General features: G+C 40.9%; 1 protein-coding gene and 1 pseudogene across 1 annotated transcript in view; both read right to left on the reverse strand.

The window, feature by feature from the left end:
• The window catches only part of Aph1b (aph-1 homolog B, gamma-secretase subunit), a 37551-nt gene that overhangs the window by 8942 nt on the left and 10073 nt on the right, over nt 1-18536 (reverse strand). The window contains exons 3-5 of the mRNA XM_004628835.2: nt 16746-16816; nt 15644-15766; nt 1210-1337 (exon numbers count right to left, since the gene is read on the reverse strand). Coding sequence (XP_004628892.1) covers nt 1210-1337; nt 15644-15766; nt 16746-16816 — 322 coding nt within the window. The remainder of the gene's footprint in view (nt 1-1209; nt 1338-15643; nt 15767-16745; nt 16817-18536) is intronic.
• On the reverse strand, nt 5103-5837 carry LOC101562275 (annotated as a pseudogene).

Here is an 18536-nt window from a genome sequence, read left to right on the forward strand (position 1 = left end):
CAGAAAAGGGAAGCAGGAAGAACCTTCATAACACTTCAGGCAACAAGTGAAAAAGGTCTGGAGAAGGTGGTGGCAGAGGTCATTCTGAGCTAAATATATGACAATTTATAATAAAAGTCAAGCCCAATGCATTACATAATACTTCAAAAATAAATCAAGTATTTTTAAACTTTATTTTTAAAATTGGCATTATTAAAAAAATAAAATAATAAAATAAAATTGGCATTATTGTAATACAAATGAGAAGCGATGTCACTTTTGTTACTGGTCAACATGTATAAAATGTTACAACTTTATGGAGAGTACTTCAGAAATCTGTATCAAGTGCTTAAAAAATATTCATGCCATTTGGCTTCCTAACTCCACAGCCTGGGAACTAAGTAATGTGTGGAAAAAGTTTCATGCAGTCAGATGGCCACGACCACTTCACAATAACAAAAAACAGAGGTGATTAACCAATTAATCACCTTATAATAATTTCTATGTCATGATATAAAGATTTCAAAATCGTTTATCTTAAGAGATAGAATTGTTCCTGATGTGTTTTCTTTTTTTTTTTTTTTTTCTTTCTCAGTGTGTGCTTAGCTGCAACACTCACCTGGGATTGAACTTAGGCCCTTGCGCTTGCCAGGCAAGCACTTATTCTACTGAGCCATCTCCCGGCCCTCCTGACGTGCTTTCTAACGTAAGTATAGTTATAGTTATTTCATTTAACTATATCCCTTAAAGGAAATACACATGAAAAAAATCTTTAATGAGACTCACCAAAAAAGTGGTGGTTGTCTTTCTATAATAAAACTTTAAAGGCTGGCCAAATAACTCAATGGATTAAAGCAGGCGCAGGGGCCGGGGGTTCAATCCTTGGGCCTGTAGTGCTGCCCCGCCCCTGGGGCGCACTAAGCCAGTGATAGAGACTGGGCGTGGTGGTGAATGCCTGTAATCCCAGCTCTTGGGAGGCTGTAAACAGAAGGATCACTATGAGTCTGATCAAGTAGTGAGACCCTGAACACCCTGTAGACCCTTCCCTAAAAAAAAATGCAAAAATAAATAAAATTCAAAAAATAAATAAATAAAACTTCAAAGCCCCACACTCTAATGACTTTTTTCCCTCTGCTGACTTTCCCACATGCTCCACTGGGAGTGGAAGATACCACTGTAGACACAGACTTGAGTTCCAAGCCTCAGTGTGTGCTTAGCTGCAACACTCACCTGGGCAGACACCAGCAGATGGGTCAGGAGGACGATGAGGAGGACGTACCACTTCTTCTTTTCACAGGCATCAAAAAATATAACGCCCCAGAACACGTGCAGCAAGATGATAACCAGCGTCATGAAAGCTGAAAGACAGACAGCCATCAGTGTCCAGCCCCGCACACAGCAGACACCAAAGCCCACAGAACACCCTGTCACTATACGAGGGTGCAGGTCCCCCACGCTGCGAGGAGTCTGAACACATGGGACAGAAGCAGCTCCTTGACACATGCACTGCTAGTAACCTACAAAGCAGTGCTTCTGGGGCATGGGCCAGCCTCCGCAGCAGCTTGTTCTCCAGACTGTGAACCTGTTCAACAAAAAAAATTAACTTGGACCTGGCTTTCAAAAGATTTCCTGAGGAATGCAGTAAGATTACTGTGAAATCTAACCAGCTTTCCCCAATTAGTTGTTGGCCCTAGCTGAGAGATTTTCAATTAAAAGGAGTATCTTCTGGTGAAACAAGTCTCCTTACAAAAGTGGACTTTTTCTTTGGAACATTTTTTTAAAGACCAAAGGAACAATAAAATAATATTAAAAATCACTATAATTATCTAAGATTCTTCTTAAGCAACTGGCACTGAATTTGATCAGTGCCTACAGGTTTTAATGTGGACAGGGTGTGCATGTGTGTCGTGCGTGTGCATGTGTGCACACATGTATGTGTGTGTTGTACATAGACAGGCATTGCGGCCTGGAGAGCATTCTTTATTTAACTGGGAAAGCTCCATCTATTAACAACCATGAAATAGGACAACTCCAAGTCTGGCAATTCCCTGGCAAAAAAGTCTAGCATCGCCGATCAAATGAAAATTTTGCTTTCTCTACTCTACTCTAACATCCCAAGCTAGAGGTATGCTCTGACACAGCTGGCTCTGAAATCAGATCAACAGAAGCCAGAAATCTGAACGAAACACATGCAATGGGGACCGATCCCACAGCTGAATCAGAAAAACCACTGGCGAGCCCAGCAAGCCCCGCGTAAACAGCCTTCCAGGAGAGTGGGGCCCGGGCAAGCTTGAAAAGCACTGCCTCTAGAGTCTCAGAAGTGTGCACCAGGAGAAAGGCACTGGACCATGTCGGCATTCTTTCTATAGCCAAAAAATGGCCACTGTCGCCAGTGGAAAAATAAACCACAGTATGTTCATGCTGTGGACCACTACAGATGACACATACAAATGATCTCTAGAATCTAACACTGAATGAAAAAAGTACTGTGGGGAAATGGACACTATTTCATTTGTATTAACTAAAGAAAAGCAAAATTATATTAAAAAGCCATGATTGTTGTGGTTAGAGTAAAGCAAATATTGATCTTGTGTGACAATGTCATCACTTCAGTGAATATTGGTAAATATTTTAACTGGCAGAGGAGGAAATGAACAGCTTTTAAACTCTGAGGGCAAGGCATACTAAATAAAGGGTGTATTTCAACCCCATTGATGATTCTCCTGGAGAATTGTGCCTGGTGCCAGGGGAGACTTGGGACCGATGCAGATGCCCAGGAATTAAGTTAGGGCTCTAGATCTTCTCTACATTAGAGAAGACTAAGGCAGAAAGTGGTACCAAAGCAAAAACCACTTTTAATCATTGTGTTCATACCTTAGAACTTCGGAGCCTAGGTTTTCTAAGCCCTAGGTGCCAGCTGTACGTGAAGGGACAGCAAAGCCATCGTCTTAGTGTGTCCTCTGCTCGGCAGCCTGTGTTTGCCCCTTCTCTCTACCATTATCGTGACAGGAGCCAAGTACGCCACTACAGTCAAGTCTTAGACTTCAGCAACCCGGGAAATCCTCTTCCTGGTGGATTTGTACTTAAGTCCAGATGTCTCGACTAGCACTGGATGTCCTCTACAACCTCAAGCCAACCACGTGACAGCATGCCCTCTGCCCCTCTTCAAGCATATCCTTTAGGGCCAAAGCAACTCTTTCCCATTCTTATTTATTCCCCCCACCCACCCTCTGTTTGTTCACTGTTCCTTCATAACCACCCTTCCTCATTTCACCTATCTTTTTACTGCTGGTGTTCTGTGATGAACCCAGGCCTCAAGCATGCTGGTTACATGCTCTGCAATTTAGCTAAGCCCAGTTCTTCTGAAGTTTGTTTTCAGACAGGATCTTGTTAAGTTGCCCATGTTGGCCTCAATATATTTCAATCTTACAATTTAAGACCTGGCTTAAAGGTCACCTCAGTGCACTGTCCTCACAAGTACCTGCCTTCTCCATTTCTGTGTACACTGAACACACATTTACTGACCACCCAGCCAGTGGTGGCAAACCTCTGGGGCGTGTGCCACAGCTGGGTGTTCAAAATCTCTAAAACGTTTGCCATCACTGACCCAATCTGCTCTCAGTTTTTTTTTTTAATTGAATTGTGTCTTTATTTAGGAAATGAATGAAGGGATGGATAGAGGAGGAGAAACGAGTAGATTAAAAAGAGAGAAAGATGGGCACTGGAATAGCTGGTCTCAGTGTTATACATCTGTATATTTGGAGACAGACCATCCTGAGTTAAGAGTTCCCACCTCCACTGTGCGGCTCTAAATGAGACACTTGACTTCTCTGAGCTTCTTTTTTCTTTATTTCGTTGGGTTACTGCAATGAAGAAAAGTGCTCGGCACACCAGAGCTCTTCCAAAAGTGGCGGCTACCACTTGCTATGTTCTGTAGATTTGAACATGAAAGGGCAGGGCCCTTAGCGAGTTGTCCTACCAGGTGCGAAAGCAAAGCAAAGCATCCAGCAAGTTCCATTTTCATCTAAGTTCTCTGGGTACTTGCGTATTAATTAAAAACACATTCTTCTTGACGTTGCAAATGATTTCTTCTCTGCCTTTGTGCTACTCTTACATTCATTTTCTTCCTCCCCTCCATTATTCACACAAGTGTGCATTTGGGGCACACTATAAACAGGCAGTTCTGGCAATACACAAAACACGTCTTGTGGGAACTTTGCCTCACCTTGCAGATTATTGCTTTACTAATACAGCATCTAAAGGAGGTCTCCCAAACACTAAAATATTGTATGTTTCTACTTTACTCTTATCTATACAGCTAGAACTGGCTTCTGGCTGACGTGGGTGACCACCAAGAGCCCTTACTATCACAAGGCGCTTTACTATTTATCCCCTCTGCAACTGACCAGAGATCCAACAGAGACCGAGGCCTGGACATCAGAACTTTTCTGTCATGTATGAGGAGCTATAGCTACATGCATGCCATTTTGATACTTCAAATGGAATTCCAACTAGAAAGGAACATTTGCTAACAATATCCTTCTATAGAACACTACCTTTAATCACTAAACTTTTCAATTCATGTACCTACATATAAAATCCTGAAAGTTGCTCAATGACTACTTTGTTCTAATATTTTTCTTAGAGGTAGGAAAAGGAACTGTAAATTAGCCATAAGAATATCAAGATTAGCTCATAACCCAGATTAATAAAAGGAGCTTCCATAATTTTCAATGTTTTGGAACATTCAGAAAGCCCAGCAATCCTAAGAAGTGCTGTACATCTGTCTGTGATAGAAACAGTAGTCTGGTTTGACAGTGGATTTTCTTTTCTGATAATTTTCTCAGTCAAATTCTTTTGGCAGGGGACTGGGGAGATAGCTCAGTAGAATAAGTGCTTGCCTTGCAAGCGCAAGAGCCCAAATTCAATCCCCAGTTTTAAAAAAATAAAATCTTTTGGCAGACAATGTTTCACTCTAATGTACATTGAAGTAAAATGTTTCAGCATTATCTTTGGGAGGCAATTGTTACCGTTTGGCACTAAACAACTTCCTTTTTTTTAAAAAAAAAAAAAAAACCCAAGCATTATTTATTGAAAAGAGCAGAGAAGACAGAGTACAGGTCCCCAGATGACAGGCCAGGAAAAGAAAGCGGTGCGACTCTGTCTCTCACTCAGCACAAGCACTTGTTGCCCCACTTGGCCATCTTGTTATTGATGGGCATCTTAAAGCAGCGGTCAGACTGGTCAGACTGCAGATAGTCCGCTATTTTCTCCAAAGCCTCAAAATGGCACATGAAATCCTTCAGATTTGGGAATTCATCCAGGCACTTGGGTTCAAATATATGGTTCTGGTCTAAGACATCATAGGTGAGAAAATCCACAAAAGTGAGCTCTTCCCCTGCAAACCACGAATACTTCCCCAGGAATAAGGAAAATTGTTTCAACTGTCCAGGCAGCTGTTCCAAGTACTGAGGTTCCAATTTTTCACGGTCAGAGTTGTAGCAAAGCCGCACCAGTCGCATGCGGAAATCCATTATTTGATTTTCCATTCTATCCACCCTAATCTTTTCCTTCTCAGTCTCAGCACACACGTGGTGCTTGCAGGCGATGTAGTGCAAGATGGCGTTGCTCTGGGTGATTTTGTTCTTGCCATCCATCAGATAAGGAAGATTAGGAAAGTCCAGGTTTAGCTTGAATTTCACATCTAGCCACTGGCTTCGATCATAGCCAGGAGCTTCCCCGCAGATGTACCGCTTCTCCTCATAGGCTGTATCAGTGAACTCCAGGAGCAGGCAGATGGTGTGCACCAGCCCGCGAATATCCCAGCAACCCAGAACCACAGACGCCTTGGAAAACATGATGAGACCGCTCGCTCGTCTGCAAGCTCTGGAGGCTGGGCGCCGGCGGGCGTGGAGGGGCTTTATACCTCACTACCAACTTCCTGATTATGCCACACTCCACACACAGACCTGCAGATACTTTCAGCATCCCGCATGCCCTTTTCTCCTTCATGCCTGGCATCTAGTTTTCTATCCTTGTGAGGGAAAGGGTGAAAGATAACAATTAGTGCTAATACTGGACTCCTCAGACAGCAAAACATGGCTGTCATTCGCCCCCTCACCACTACATGTCAAGGCATCTCTAAGTCACTGGGCTGCCACTACACAGCAGTCACAGAGCCAGTACTTGGCCTTCGCTCCCCAGAGACAGGCTGTGGACACCAGTGAGCTTTTAGCTTCTTTTTCTAAGTAATAGAAGGGTTCCATGAAGTGAGATTCCCATTCTTCCAGGTCACATAAACTTTCTGGATTCTTCAGACATACCTAATCACCTAGCACAAGCAGAAAGTAGGGCCCAGAACTAAATTACTGTTTTTGAAAATGAAAATTAAAGTTTTTGAGAATTAATGTTTTGAAAATGTTTAGAATATGTGGCAGAATATTTCTTTAAAAGGGATTTAACTTAAAAGTCTTCCTTCAAACAATAAGAGAATTTTATCATTTTATTTATTCTTAGGTAGGGGTGTGTGTGTGTGTGTGTGTGTGTAGACACTATAAATTAGGCCAGCCAAATAGCTAAAAAAGGCCAGGCACTATAAATTAACTAATTCAATAATACTTTCCAGTAACAAAAATCTTGTTTTGAGGGCTGGGGATATATAGTTCAGCGCTTGCCTAGCATGTGCAAGGCTGTGGGTTCAATCTCCAGCACTGAAAAAGCTAAAAACAAAAAAGAGAAAAACCATCTAATATTACAAGGCAGAAGGAAAAGTATGACATTATCCTATAATATCAACAATGTCAGGAAGGAGAAATTGCAAAACCAATTTGTATATTTATTTTTTTATGTATTTAGTACAGGGTCTGCAGGGTCCCATTACACAGATCAGACTCATAACGATCCTCCTGTGTTCAACCTCCCAAGTGCTGAGACTATAGGTGCGCACCACCACACCCAGTCTCAATTGCTATCTCAACAGGTCCTGGGGGCGGGGCCAGCACAGCACGCACGGGATTGAGCCCCAGTTCCTGCCTCTGCCGAAGCAGGGACTTTAATCCACTGAAGTATCTGGCCAGCTCCAAAACCAATTTAAATGGCTGCAGGTGTTTCAACAGAAGTACTATTTTGTATTTATCAAAGAATTCTTGAACCACATTTACAAGCTGTATGAACTGCCAAAAATGATTCTATATTTAAAGTGTCCTCCCAGGAAATGCTAAAGAAGGGTGAAACACTCTCCTCAAATTAGCTAATCAGTATTAAGAGTTGCACTGAAGGCCCCTTAGAAGCTGCATGATCCAGTCCCCTAGATGACAAAAAAAAAAAAAAAAAAAATCCATCTCCTAGTGCACACTTTGAATACTGCCAGTTTAAGAGCTCATGTCATTAAATAGCCACTACAGTACACTTTCTCCACAAAATGAAGCCAAGTCTGTTTTACTCTAATGCAATGATCTTGACTACGGTGGTTTGGGACCACATTCAGCTGCCACAGCTAGGGATGGGGCACTTCTGGTGTCTCATGGAGAAAAGCCAGGGATGCAGTTAAACACCATACAGTGAATTATCTGGTCACAGTGTCGGCTGTGCTGTGATGGAGAAACCCTGTTCTAACTGCTTGCTTATGGATCCTAAGAAGATTCTTTAAAGACGTAGGCAACTTTTTCCATAGGCGCACATTAAAAAAAATTCCAAGTCCCTGTATTAGTCAGCTACTAGCACCAAAATGCGCTAACAGACCACACCAAAGGGACCCAAGAGAGTACTCTTAGCAGCCTTGTGTACAAACTCATAATGGAGGACCTCACCTTCAGGCAGCAGGTAGCAGATGTGGGTGTTCAGGACTTGACTACTTTCTAATGATGCTTTACTGACTTTATGAAGTCAACAGGACCTTTCCAGGTTTGGCTCTGGCCTGGAACAATTTCAGCATCATCAAATCTACCTTTAAGAAGAATTCTTGTTTCAAATCAATGTTCAGACCACGAGCTCCTGGGGTCACTTGTAAAGCAAAACCAAGCCTATCAAAACTTGACTGAAACAAAACTGGAGATAAGATTTGCAGTTAGATAGAAAGTGAGTTGTGAGAAAAAGGAAGAATCAGGATTTACTTCAATGAAATACGTTGGTCTGATCAAGTAGAAGGAGCAAATTGCATCCGTGAGAGGAGGAAGACTTTAAGGGTGCTCCAAAATGTCCATGAGACCAGCAGGCTTCCAAGTCATCCCACTGAACGTAAGAAGTTCCCACGAGAGATGGCCAAGCTGCTTACCATCTACACGGACACATTCCAACTTCAAGAAGAGTACTCAAGTATAATTAGTGACAGCTTTAGACTAACGAGAAAAGTGATGAAAGCCAACAGAACAAAGCCTCATCCCAAGGTAAACCTCAAGGTTGACTAACTCAAGAGAACTGCCAAGATTCCCAAACACCCACGGAAAAAAAGTATAGTTCTGGGAAATCTGGCTGAAATGTGTGTGTTCTAGCACTAGTAATGGAAAATCCCGGTAAACCAAGGAAATATTAGCATGTTAGCACGTGAACAGTGCCTCAGAAGTTGTGCAACACAGAGGCCCTGGAGCGAACACTCTGGGGTCAGCAGAGACATGGAGACAAAGGGGTACACGGGTCAGCGGTCCCAGCAGTGAAGGGCACGTGGATGGGAGGCCGGCACCAAAGCCAGGATTCCTGGCACGCACAGCACAAACTCGGGGCTGTGCAGGATCAACCTAAAGGTGCTACAGGGGCAGGAACACTGGAAACAGGGTGAGTGTTCCCCTTCAAATGAGTAATAATGGGCTGAGTGAGCAGAAAGGACATTCCTATGAGGTTGAGTGAAGAAAGTATACTAGATGACTTTCAGGAAGTGTAACTTTTGTCCAGTGCAAATCATCTTGAAAGGATAGTTTCCCATAAGAAAAAAAAAAAACCTCTGAAATTTAGTGAAGAAAAAGGAACAAAATAAAAAAGAAGCTAGGTGTGGTGGTGCACAATAACAATCCCAGCACTCGGGAGGCCGAGGCAGGAGGATTGCTGAGTTTGAGACCAACTAACCTACAAAGTGAGTTCAAAGCCAGCCTGAACTACATGGTTCAGCCTCAAAAATAAATAAAAATAATAAAAGAAACATCAAAAATCAAAAGCAGCAATGGATGAAGAAAATAAGAACCATTTCATGCCTATACACAGATAGAGTCTACAGAGCTAAGTGTGGGAGTGCACACCTACGAATCCCAGCACTTGGGAGGCTGAGGCAGGAGGATCATTTTGAGTTTGAGGCCATTCAGGGCTATGCAGTGAGTTCAAGGCCAACCTAGAGTACACAGTGAGACCTTGTCTCAAAAAACAAACAAACAGAAATGAAGGCTTCAGTGAATGGAGAAGCAGAAGGCATTTAGCTGCATTAGTTGAAAAGTACAGAGCAGAGGTCCCTTCTTTATTGTTTTTTGGGTTTTTTCAGACAGTCTGGTTTTGTAGCACAGGCTGGCCTCAAACTGCTGGCAATCCTCCTGCCTCGGCCTCCCCAGTGCTGAGATCACAGGAGTGCACCACCACACCTGGGCTAGCCAGCCATCCTTGCAAGACCCGTGAGTGACTTAGAAATCACTGAAATATATCTAGCAGAGCCTCATGTCTTGAAGCCAATGGTGTTTTACTGTTTGAATAATCAGACCTTTACATTTCCGAACATAAACACGTAATCTTTTACCTTATTTTGCTCAATTAAATTGTTCAGAAGATCAAACTGGAAAATGCAATGCTATATTTAACATTTTAATACTGATATTATGTACCGTTTTACTTACCATTGGGAGAGGAACTAACTCCCTCTGACATCAACTTAAGATACTTGTTGGGTTGCCAATGTCACGCATAGCGGCAGTCAGCACAGTGGTCAGGTGAATCCCCAGTGTTGTTCTTTCATCTTTCTTAAAACTCAAAAGTCCCTTTTCTCCCATAATGCCCAAAAGGACACAGCTGCTGGACCTCCCACCGCACTGACACCGCCCATCTGTGTGAATTCTACTTCTTCAGCATTTCAGTCACACCGCTGTGCTCCCAGCTCTCCATGTGAGGTCTGACCAGCACTGATTTTGCCCAGTGGCTTTAGTGGGGTTAGCAATCGTGGCTCAAGTTTTAAACCTTACCTAAATAAGAGCACTGTCCAGAAAACAGAAATAAAGTGGCTTGGGGAATTTTTTAAATTCTCAGCTGTTCTTTTTTACTGAGTACTAAAAATATTTTTCTTTTAGAGTATAAGGGAAGTCATTCAGAATGATAAATCTAGATTCTTTTCTAAGTTCTGTTCTATAATCACAAGAACAAAATTCTCTACCTAAATAATATTCTTAAACCACTTAACAGTCCACAAAGCACTTAATTATCTAATAGCATTCAATTATTTTTTTTTTTCCTGTATTTTAGGGAAGGATCTACAGGGTGTTCAGGTTCTCACCCAGTCTCAACTGCCATCTCAGGGCACCCGGGGGTGGGGGGTGCATGACACAGCAGGCCTGGGGATCCAACCCCTGGCTCCTGCACCTGCTTGCAGGAGCTTTAATCTGCTGAGCTACTGGCCGGCCCTCCATTCAGTTCTTAACAACCCTGAGTTAGGCATTACTTTTACCCTTCCCAAAAGACAAGAAAGTTTAAGAGTCAGATGGAAGTGCCATACTTGCTTTGCCTAGAGAACACTTGTCTCTCTCACCTCCCAGCCTAGAGGCGAGGGGCTTGTCCCTTCCTTTGTCTGCCTAGCTAATGTTAATCTTTAAGTGAATCTCTACTCAAATGGCACTTCTTCCATAAGTGGTGCCTTGCTTTCAATTTTCAATGAATACTTTTATTTTATTTATTTATTTTTTTTTTTTGTGGAACCGGGGATTGAATTTAGGCCCTTGAGCTTGCCAGGCAAGCGCTTATTCTACTAAGCCATCTCCCCAGACCCTCAATGAATATTTTTAAAAAATGTTTTAATTTTATGTATTTTGTACAGGGTCTCATTACACAGCTTGGATTCATAGCGATTCCTCCTGTGTTAGCCTCCCCAGCACTGGGATTACTGGTGTGTGCCACCACACTAGGTCTTGGTGGCCGACTCGGCATGCAGTGCCAGGAACTGAACCCGGTTCCTTGCTTTCCTAGGCAGGCCCTTAGACTGCTGAGCTACATCCGCAGCCCCCTCAGTAAATACTTATTGACTACCACTGAGAAACAAGGTCTCCACAAGGTGCTGGGAACACCACAGTGAACAGAGGTCCTTGTACTTACATGGCTTAGCACTCAATCAGAGGGCGGAGAGCGTTAAACAACTAATTACATCATTAGCCAATTAACCACAAGTACAGTAAACGCAACAAAGGCGACGTTGGTGCCTCTGTTCCTCGCTGTAGCATTTAATACGCCTGTTTGTAATTAGCTGCTTGTCTTTGTTCCGCACTAGCGATGGAAAATATGGATATTAACTGCCTTGTAGCTTCATAGCTTGGTATCTACTCAATAAAAATTTTAACAATTATTTGTGGAATGAGTAGTTAAATAATCACATGGACTTAACCCAAATACTAACTTAGCCATCCGGGAGAATACTTTTAAGATTTTAATTCCCACATTGTATTTCTAAATGGCAATGATTCTAGTAACTTAACACTAGCCTGATACCCAACTACAAATACAAAAGAATTAACTCAGCCATATACATTATTTATAAACCATCCCTATCTGTAACATAAAAAGCCACGTATGTGCAGATACCATGTGGTACAGACCTGTCTTAACTCATACTGACACAGATGATAAACTAATTAAATGACCCTATACTCCTTATTCTGTCTCACTTAGGTATTTATGATGGAATATGTTAAGCATAAAAACTCATAAATTTAACTGCAAAATTAAAAATGGGCTTTTGTCTAAATAAATGGTAGTAATAGCTATTACAAATAACAAATACAAATACACCTGTAATCCCAGCACTGGGGAGGCTGAAAACAGGAGAATCACTACGAGTCCAATCTATATAGTGAGACTCTGTAGACCCTGTTCTAAATACAGAAAAAAAAAACAGTAATAAATACAAATATTTATAAATTTTGGGTTATGCTTTAAATAAAAATTTCTTAAATGTATAATTCAAAGCTTGTGACTCAAAGAATGATGATGGGCCTGGTGTGGAGGTGTACACCTGTAATCCCAGCACTGGGGAGGCTGAGACAGGAGGATCACTGCAAGTCTGAGCTGCATAGCAAGACCCTGTACCAAATAAATAAACAAAAGGTTTTTTAAAATACCCTAGAGATTCCATTTGACCCGCCTATTCCGCTTCTTGGTATCCTCCCAACAGAATTAAAAGCATCATGTCATGTGATACACACACACACCCATGTTTATAGTGGCGCAGTTTGTGATCACTAAAGCTTAGAAATGGCCCAAATGCCCACCAACTAATGAATGGATGAAGATTTCTTTGTAATACAACGGCATACTGCTCTGCCTTACAGAAGGATAAACTCGAAACATTTCTAAATAAATGGGTTGCACCCTAGGACCATACTCTTAAATAAACCCACATGTTTAAATACCTCACTGTTTCTCTGGTATAAAAACGAAAGTGTAAATAAAGACCAAAATGTCCAACAGATATTTGCACATATTTGAAAAAATATTTGAATAAGGAAGAAAAAAAACAGAGGGAGATAAAGGGGGAAAAAAGGACAAGAAAAAAAGAGAGAAACTAGAAGGACCCAGGTTGATGTACCCCACAAAACTCTTAAAGTTGATGAGATAAGGCACTTCCATGAAAAAGAACACCTCAAGAAATTCATGACCATCGAACCAGCACTTCAAAATGTTCTCAAACATCTAGTTATTTCTAGAAAGAAATAGCTTCATACACTCCAACAGAATGAAACTGTCAAGCAAGGCAAGTCATTAAGAAAGTCTTTTTAAACCAGACTTTTAAAAACAGCCGCATTTACCAGAGGGACCTAACACCATCTAGTGGAGGAAGCTGGAGAAATCTGAGGACAGAACTCAGCTTCTGTAGCAAGGTAACAGAGTGAAGGAAAGTATACAAAAATGTAGTAGCAGCATGCTCCCTGTGGCTGATTCATTCATTTATACTGGACTCTAACAGAATTTAAGTGTTACTATTGTAATTGTTTTTAAAACCTAACTCTCAATAGAAAAAAAAAATATGACCTTAAAAAAATTAAATACTTTGAAATAAAAAATAAAAAAAATAAAACCTAACTCCCTATTAATCATTAATAGATTTGCCAGGAATCTTCCAGCCATATAGAACATTTCCAGTGAGGTTTCCATTGCTATTAAGACTACCTACAGGGAAGATAACCTGCTATGTTAAATTAGGCACCACTAAATAAGAACGACCTGTTACCACAGTTCTTCTACTCTACCTAGTAGCCAGAGTTACAGGGCCTTGATTTTCAATGTGTGTAAACAACAGAAAGTCGCAAGCTTCTGACAACCCTTTGAAGTAGATGAGTTAAGCGGCTGCACACAGGATGCATTCAGATGGAAAGTGTCAAGGGAAGAGCAGCCAGCTGGGGAATAACGGGAGGAATCTAGACGGGGTATGTCAAGGCCTCAACGGCACAGAAGCAAAGAATCGCCTGAGAGCGGGGAAAGAGTGTCCACCCGGCTTAGACACGGCTGCAACACACACGCAGGACGGCTCTCAGCTGCAGCAAGGCCTTCAACACTGGTCATTCCTCTGCACACCCTTATTAGTTTAAGCCCCTCCTGAAATGCTTACAAATATTCACTTCTTTTGTCTTCCTCCACTACAGGGCAAGCTTCTTCAGGAGCTTTAATTGGTAACAATCTAACTGAATAAATGGATGTGTGAGGTCACTTACTCAACTGCACTATTGCGGTGAGGGTAACTAAAAACAGATTTTTCCCTTCTATTTTTAAAAGTCTTTTTGTGGGGAACTTAAGAGAAATTTTATGTAATTCATACATATTACTAAGTCAAATGTGATGGTTACATCCTGATGACAATTTTAGCTGAAGGATGAAAAAGTAATTTTCTGGAATGACTCATCCTTCCATATGTTATCTTTGGATAAAAAGATCAATGCATTTATCACTATTTCCTCTCAATCTCAAGATTAAATTACAAATCACACACTAATGATTAAGACTCATCTTGAAGATAAATATAGTATCACAAAAATGGAAATGAGGACTGGCTGGGGATATAGCTCAATGGCACAGTGTTGGCCTGGCTGGTGCAAGGTCCAGAGTTCAATTCCCAGCACCCAAACAAACAAACATGGAAAAGAACATAGAGCTTATAAAAACAAATTTCTAATAGTTTGACTATATAGTAACACCACTAGTACAGCACATTCAAAGTAAATATTATGCAAGACAAATTGTACCCCTAAATTATTAAAAAAAATTTTTTTTAATGTATTTGGTACAGGATCTCACTACATAGCTGGGACTCATAGTGATTAGCCTGTTTTCAACCTCCCCAGCACTGGGATTACAGGCGTGCACCACCATGCCCAGGTCCCAGTGGCAGACTCAGCGCGTCTGGGGGTTGGGCCAGCGCAGTAAGTGATGCCAGGGATCAAATCCTGGTCCCTGTGCGTAACTAAGCAGGCGCTTAGTCCGTTGAGCTATCTCACCAGCCCTGTACTCTTTAAATTCTAAAAACCCTCAGTAGATTTTTTTATTTTCCTAGTTCCCTAACTTTAGAATGCCAGAAGTATTTTTCCTTTCAAGGCATAATCTAAATCCTTATTGACTCAAATTCTAAGATAGTGAACTTCATTAGGACAAATCATATGAAGTACAACCCTCAACATTCCCACCTACTGAGGCTTTCATAGGTACACAAGGACGCAACTAGAGGCTATATTCCTAAGTAAAATAAATCAGATCCACATGTGATCATGTTCTCTCATTAGTGGAAAAACCTGAAGGAATAAAATCTGAACGGTACAATAGATACAGTAAAAGGAAAAGAAATTGAACATAAGGAATAAACAACTGAGATGAAGGAAAAGAGAAAAGATAGGAAAAAAGGGGGAAAATCATGTAAGAAAAAAATGTATATGTGATAGCTAAGATGATTGTACTATTGATTTCTACCAGTTTTTTTTTTTTCAAAGATTTAATTATTTTTTTTCTACAGTTTTATTGATAAAGCTACCAGTTTTTTGAAGGTAGCAGTTAATGTTTAAATTTTTACTTTGACCAATGTTATATGCTAATATCTATAATCTAAGCAACTACATTGAAGACAGCAATGTGTAAAATATTAACCAATGTTGAATACCTTTCATCTTGTTTTTTAAATGTGGATCATTTCTAATGTCTTATCTATTATATTTATACTGTCTTTAAAATAAATTAAAAAATAAAAAATAGAAAGGACAAGGAAAAGAATTAAGGCTTAATGAAGGGAAAAATTAATACTTAATTGATCAACTGACATGCCTATGTCTGGAAATCGGACAAATTTGATGATAACCATATATAACAACCATTATTAATTTTCTATTCTTGTTTTGAAATTCTGTACCATTTTTACTGTTTCATGTTGCTTTTCTATCTTTCTTCCTATTTTTTTTTCCTGCTTTAAAATAAAAATTTACAAAAGCAATATTCCCAGCTACCAGAAACATACCTGAATTGAGGAAGAACTGAGGGGAATCTCCATGAATGCCCACCGTGCCTGGCCCCAAGGAGTTCGACAAGGTATTCACAAAGGAAAACACTCCACTCATGATTCCAAAGCCCAAACCAGAAACTAAAGAGAAAGAAAACACCGTTAAACTCTTTTCCTGCTTTTTCTCTCCAAATCAAATTCCTTAAGGGCCAAGAATGCTATTTTGCTGAAGGGGTTTGAACAGATGGTGCTACTGAGGGGGGAGACAACTGATTCTGGAAAGGTATATGCCTGGCTAAGTGAGGAACGAGGAGAAGGAAGAGGAAAAGGAGACGAACGCTGCAGTGCAGCAGAGAAACTGAAAAGGGGAACACAAGATCTAGAAAAGCTCAGAAGAAACAGATGAGTCAGCAGTGGATACAACAGTGAAGCTGTGGCTTGTGTTACGGTCGAACAGCATCTACAGAGTTAAGTGTGTTGGCTGAGAATTGAACCTGATCTTGGGGGAATAACAGTGCATCTTAAGGTCCAATTCCTGGGCCAGAGTAACGTGACTCTACTGAGGGACCTCACCCCAAGACTTAAGTCTAATTCTGAAAGCATAGCAGTCAGAGGTAATAACTTTATTAATATGAATGAAAAGCCTTCCTGCTACAGTTGACGTCAGAGTAAACATAAAGTAAGCAACAGTTACATTGTTTCAAAACTGTTAACTACAGTGTCAAAAATCTAACTTTCTAACATGGTTAATATTTAATGGGCATACAGATAAGGGTCACCAACAATCACTTGCTTTTACATAAGGAACCAGGAAAAAAAAAATACTGATAGACAGGCCAAAGCAGTAATAAAATGGTGCTTGGCATCTATAAAGACATAGCTGGGTGTGGTGGCGCACACCTGTAATCCCAGCACTGAGGCTGAGGAAGGAGGATCACTGCAAGTTCAAGACCAGCCTGGGCTACACAGTGAGTTCAAGGTTGGCCAGAACTGCATAGCAAGACCCTGTCTAGTGAGACCCTGTCTCAAAAAGACCAAAAAAAAAGATATAAAACATGCAAATGGCTTTTCTGTCGTTTGATTTTCTTTCTCTTAACGACACCATGTGGTTCTAACTTACCATAGGCCAGCAATCGCATAGAGGGCGCTGCCTCATCTGGGCTTATGCTCTTCAAGCCCTCACTGGCTTTCCTGAAATTAAACCATACATTGTAAGAAAGAAGAAGAAAAAGGAAGAAGTGTATATAAAAAAGTACATGCGACACCTCAAATCCAGAAGGTATTGCGGTTTCTGGTCAGGTCATACTGCTCTAGACCTCACTTGAGCAAAACCCAACACATTTGCAAGAAAGTCAACTGAGATTTCCAACTAACTTGCTGCTTTTTCATCTGACAACCACAAAAAAGAAATATACAGAATATACAAGAAGCCAGCAGGGATTTAGCTGCACAACAAAAACAGCGACACTCCGTTCTGGGGGTCAATGTTTATCTCAATATCCTGTGACATTTAGCCCTCTGAATGGTCTTCTCTTCCCAGAATACTATGTCTTCATGCCTCCAGGACTACGCTCACGCTGCCACCCGCCCTTGTGGCTTGTACTCCGCAGAACTAAAGCTGCTCTCAGCCTTCACGGTCCAGTCCAGTTTCTTTTTCTTCTTTTGGTACCAGGGACTGAGCCAGGGCCTCCCACACGCCAAGCACACACACTACCAGTGAGCCACACCCTGGTCTCTAGGCAGCGGTCTCTTAAAGCTGCTTCTTCCAATGGCTAGTAATCATTAATCCCTCCTTACTCTTAAATCCTGGAAAGGGTCTTGCGTGGGTACCTAATCATGTGGTCTTCTGCTGTGAAAACAGTTTACATATTTATTTCCAATGCCTATTGGGCTTGGGGAGAAAAATACTCTCCTATATTCTCGTACTCTAATCCTCTTATTAAAGTCTCTGAAATAAAACACTATTATCAGAACAAGAGATAAATGAATACTTGGACAAAAGGATAAAATATTGCTTAACAAGGAGAGATCTTCAGCGTGACCATATCTCGACCACTGTGAGAGCCAAGTTACAACCTCACTCCGAGGCGTCCTCACCCAGGCGGACATGACAGAATCACTAGGCGTGGCTGGTCCCTTCTGCTACTCTCACTATTACTAACCTGCTGGCTAGATTCTCTGCAACAGGAAAACTCCTGTCCTGATAAATATTTAAATTATATTTACTATAAAGGATGTTTATTAAAATAATAAGGGAATCAAAACCCGTCAGAGGGATGGGAAGATGCTCAGTAGAATAAACGCTTGCCTGGCAAGCGCACAGCCTGAGTTCAATACCCAGTTTTGCCAATAACGACAACATAAAACATTTTATTTATTTATTTTGGCAGAACCAGGGATTGAACTCAGGCCCTACTGAGCTATCTCCCCGGCCCCCTTAAAAAAAGAAAATGTTTTTTTAAAAAATCTTCAGAATGATTTATCAGTGAACACTGAAACATAAAGGAGTTAGGTTAACTCTAAAAAGAGGTAATTAAATTAACCAGAACACACTTATTTTTCTGGGTACTGTGTTCATTAAAATTTCAAGGTATACAGAGACTCATTATAGTTCAACTGTTCTTCACACAAACACAAATACCACTAATTTCATTAAGGCAATGCTGAATTTAACCAAATAATTTAACCAAATTTAACCGCTATTTCGCGGTCCAACTTTTGCAGACTCACTGTTCTACAGATTTTCAAAAAATATTAATCTAAGGTACTTATCGCAGATTTTCACTATTTTGCAGTACCTCACAGTATATGTATGTTGTTAAAATTATTTAGGTTTACAAGTTTAGAAAATGGTTAAGAACACTGGAAGTAGGGCCAGGGAGATGGCTCAGTAGAATAAGTGCTTCGCTGG

The sequence above is a fragment of the Octodon degus genome, unplaced genomic scaffold (assembly GCF_000260255.1).
Source record: "Octodon degus isolate 3935 unplaced genomic scaffold, OctDeg1.0 scaffold00026, whole genome shotgun sequence".
In the NCBI taxonomy this organism is placed as follows: Eukaryota; Metazoa; Chordata; class Mammalia; order Rodentia; family Octodontidae; genus Octodon; species Octodon degus.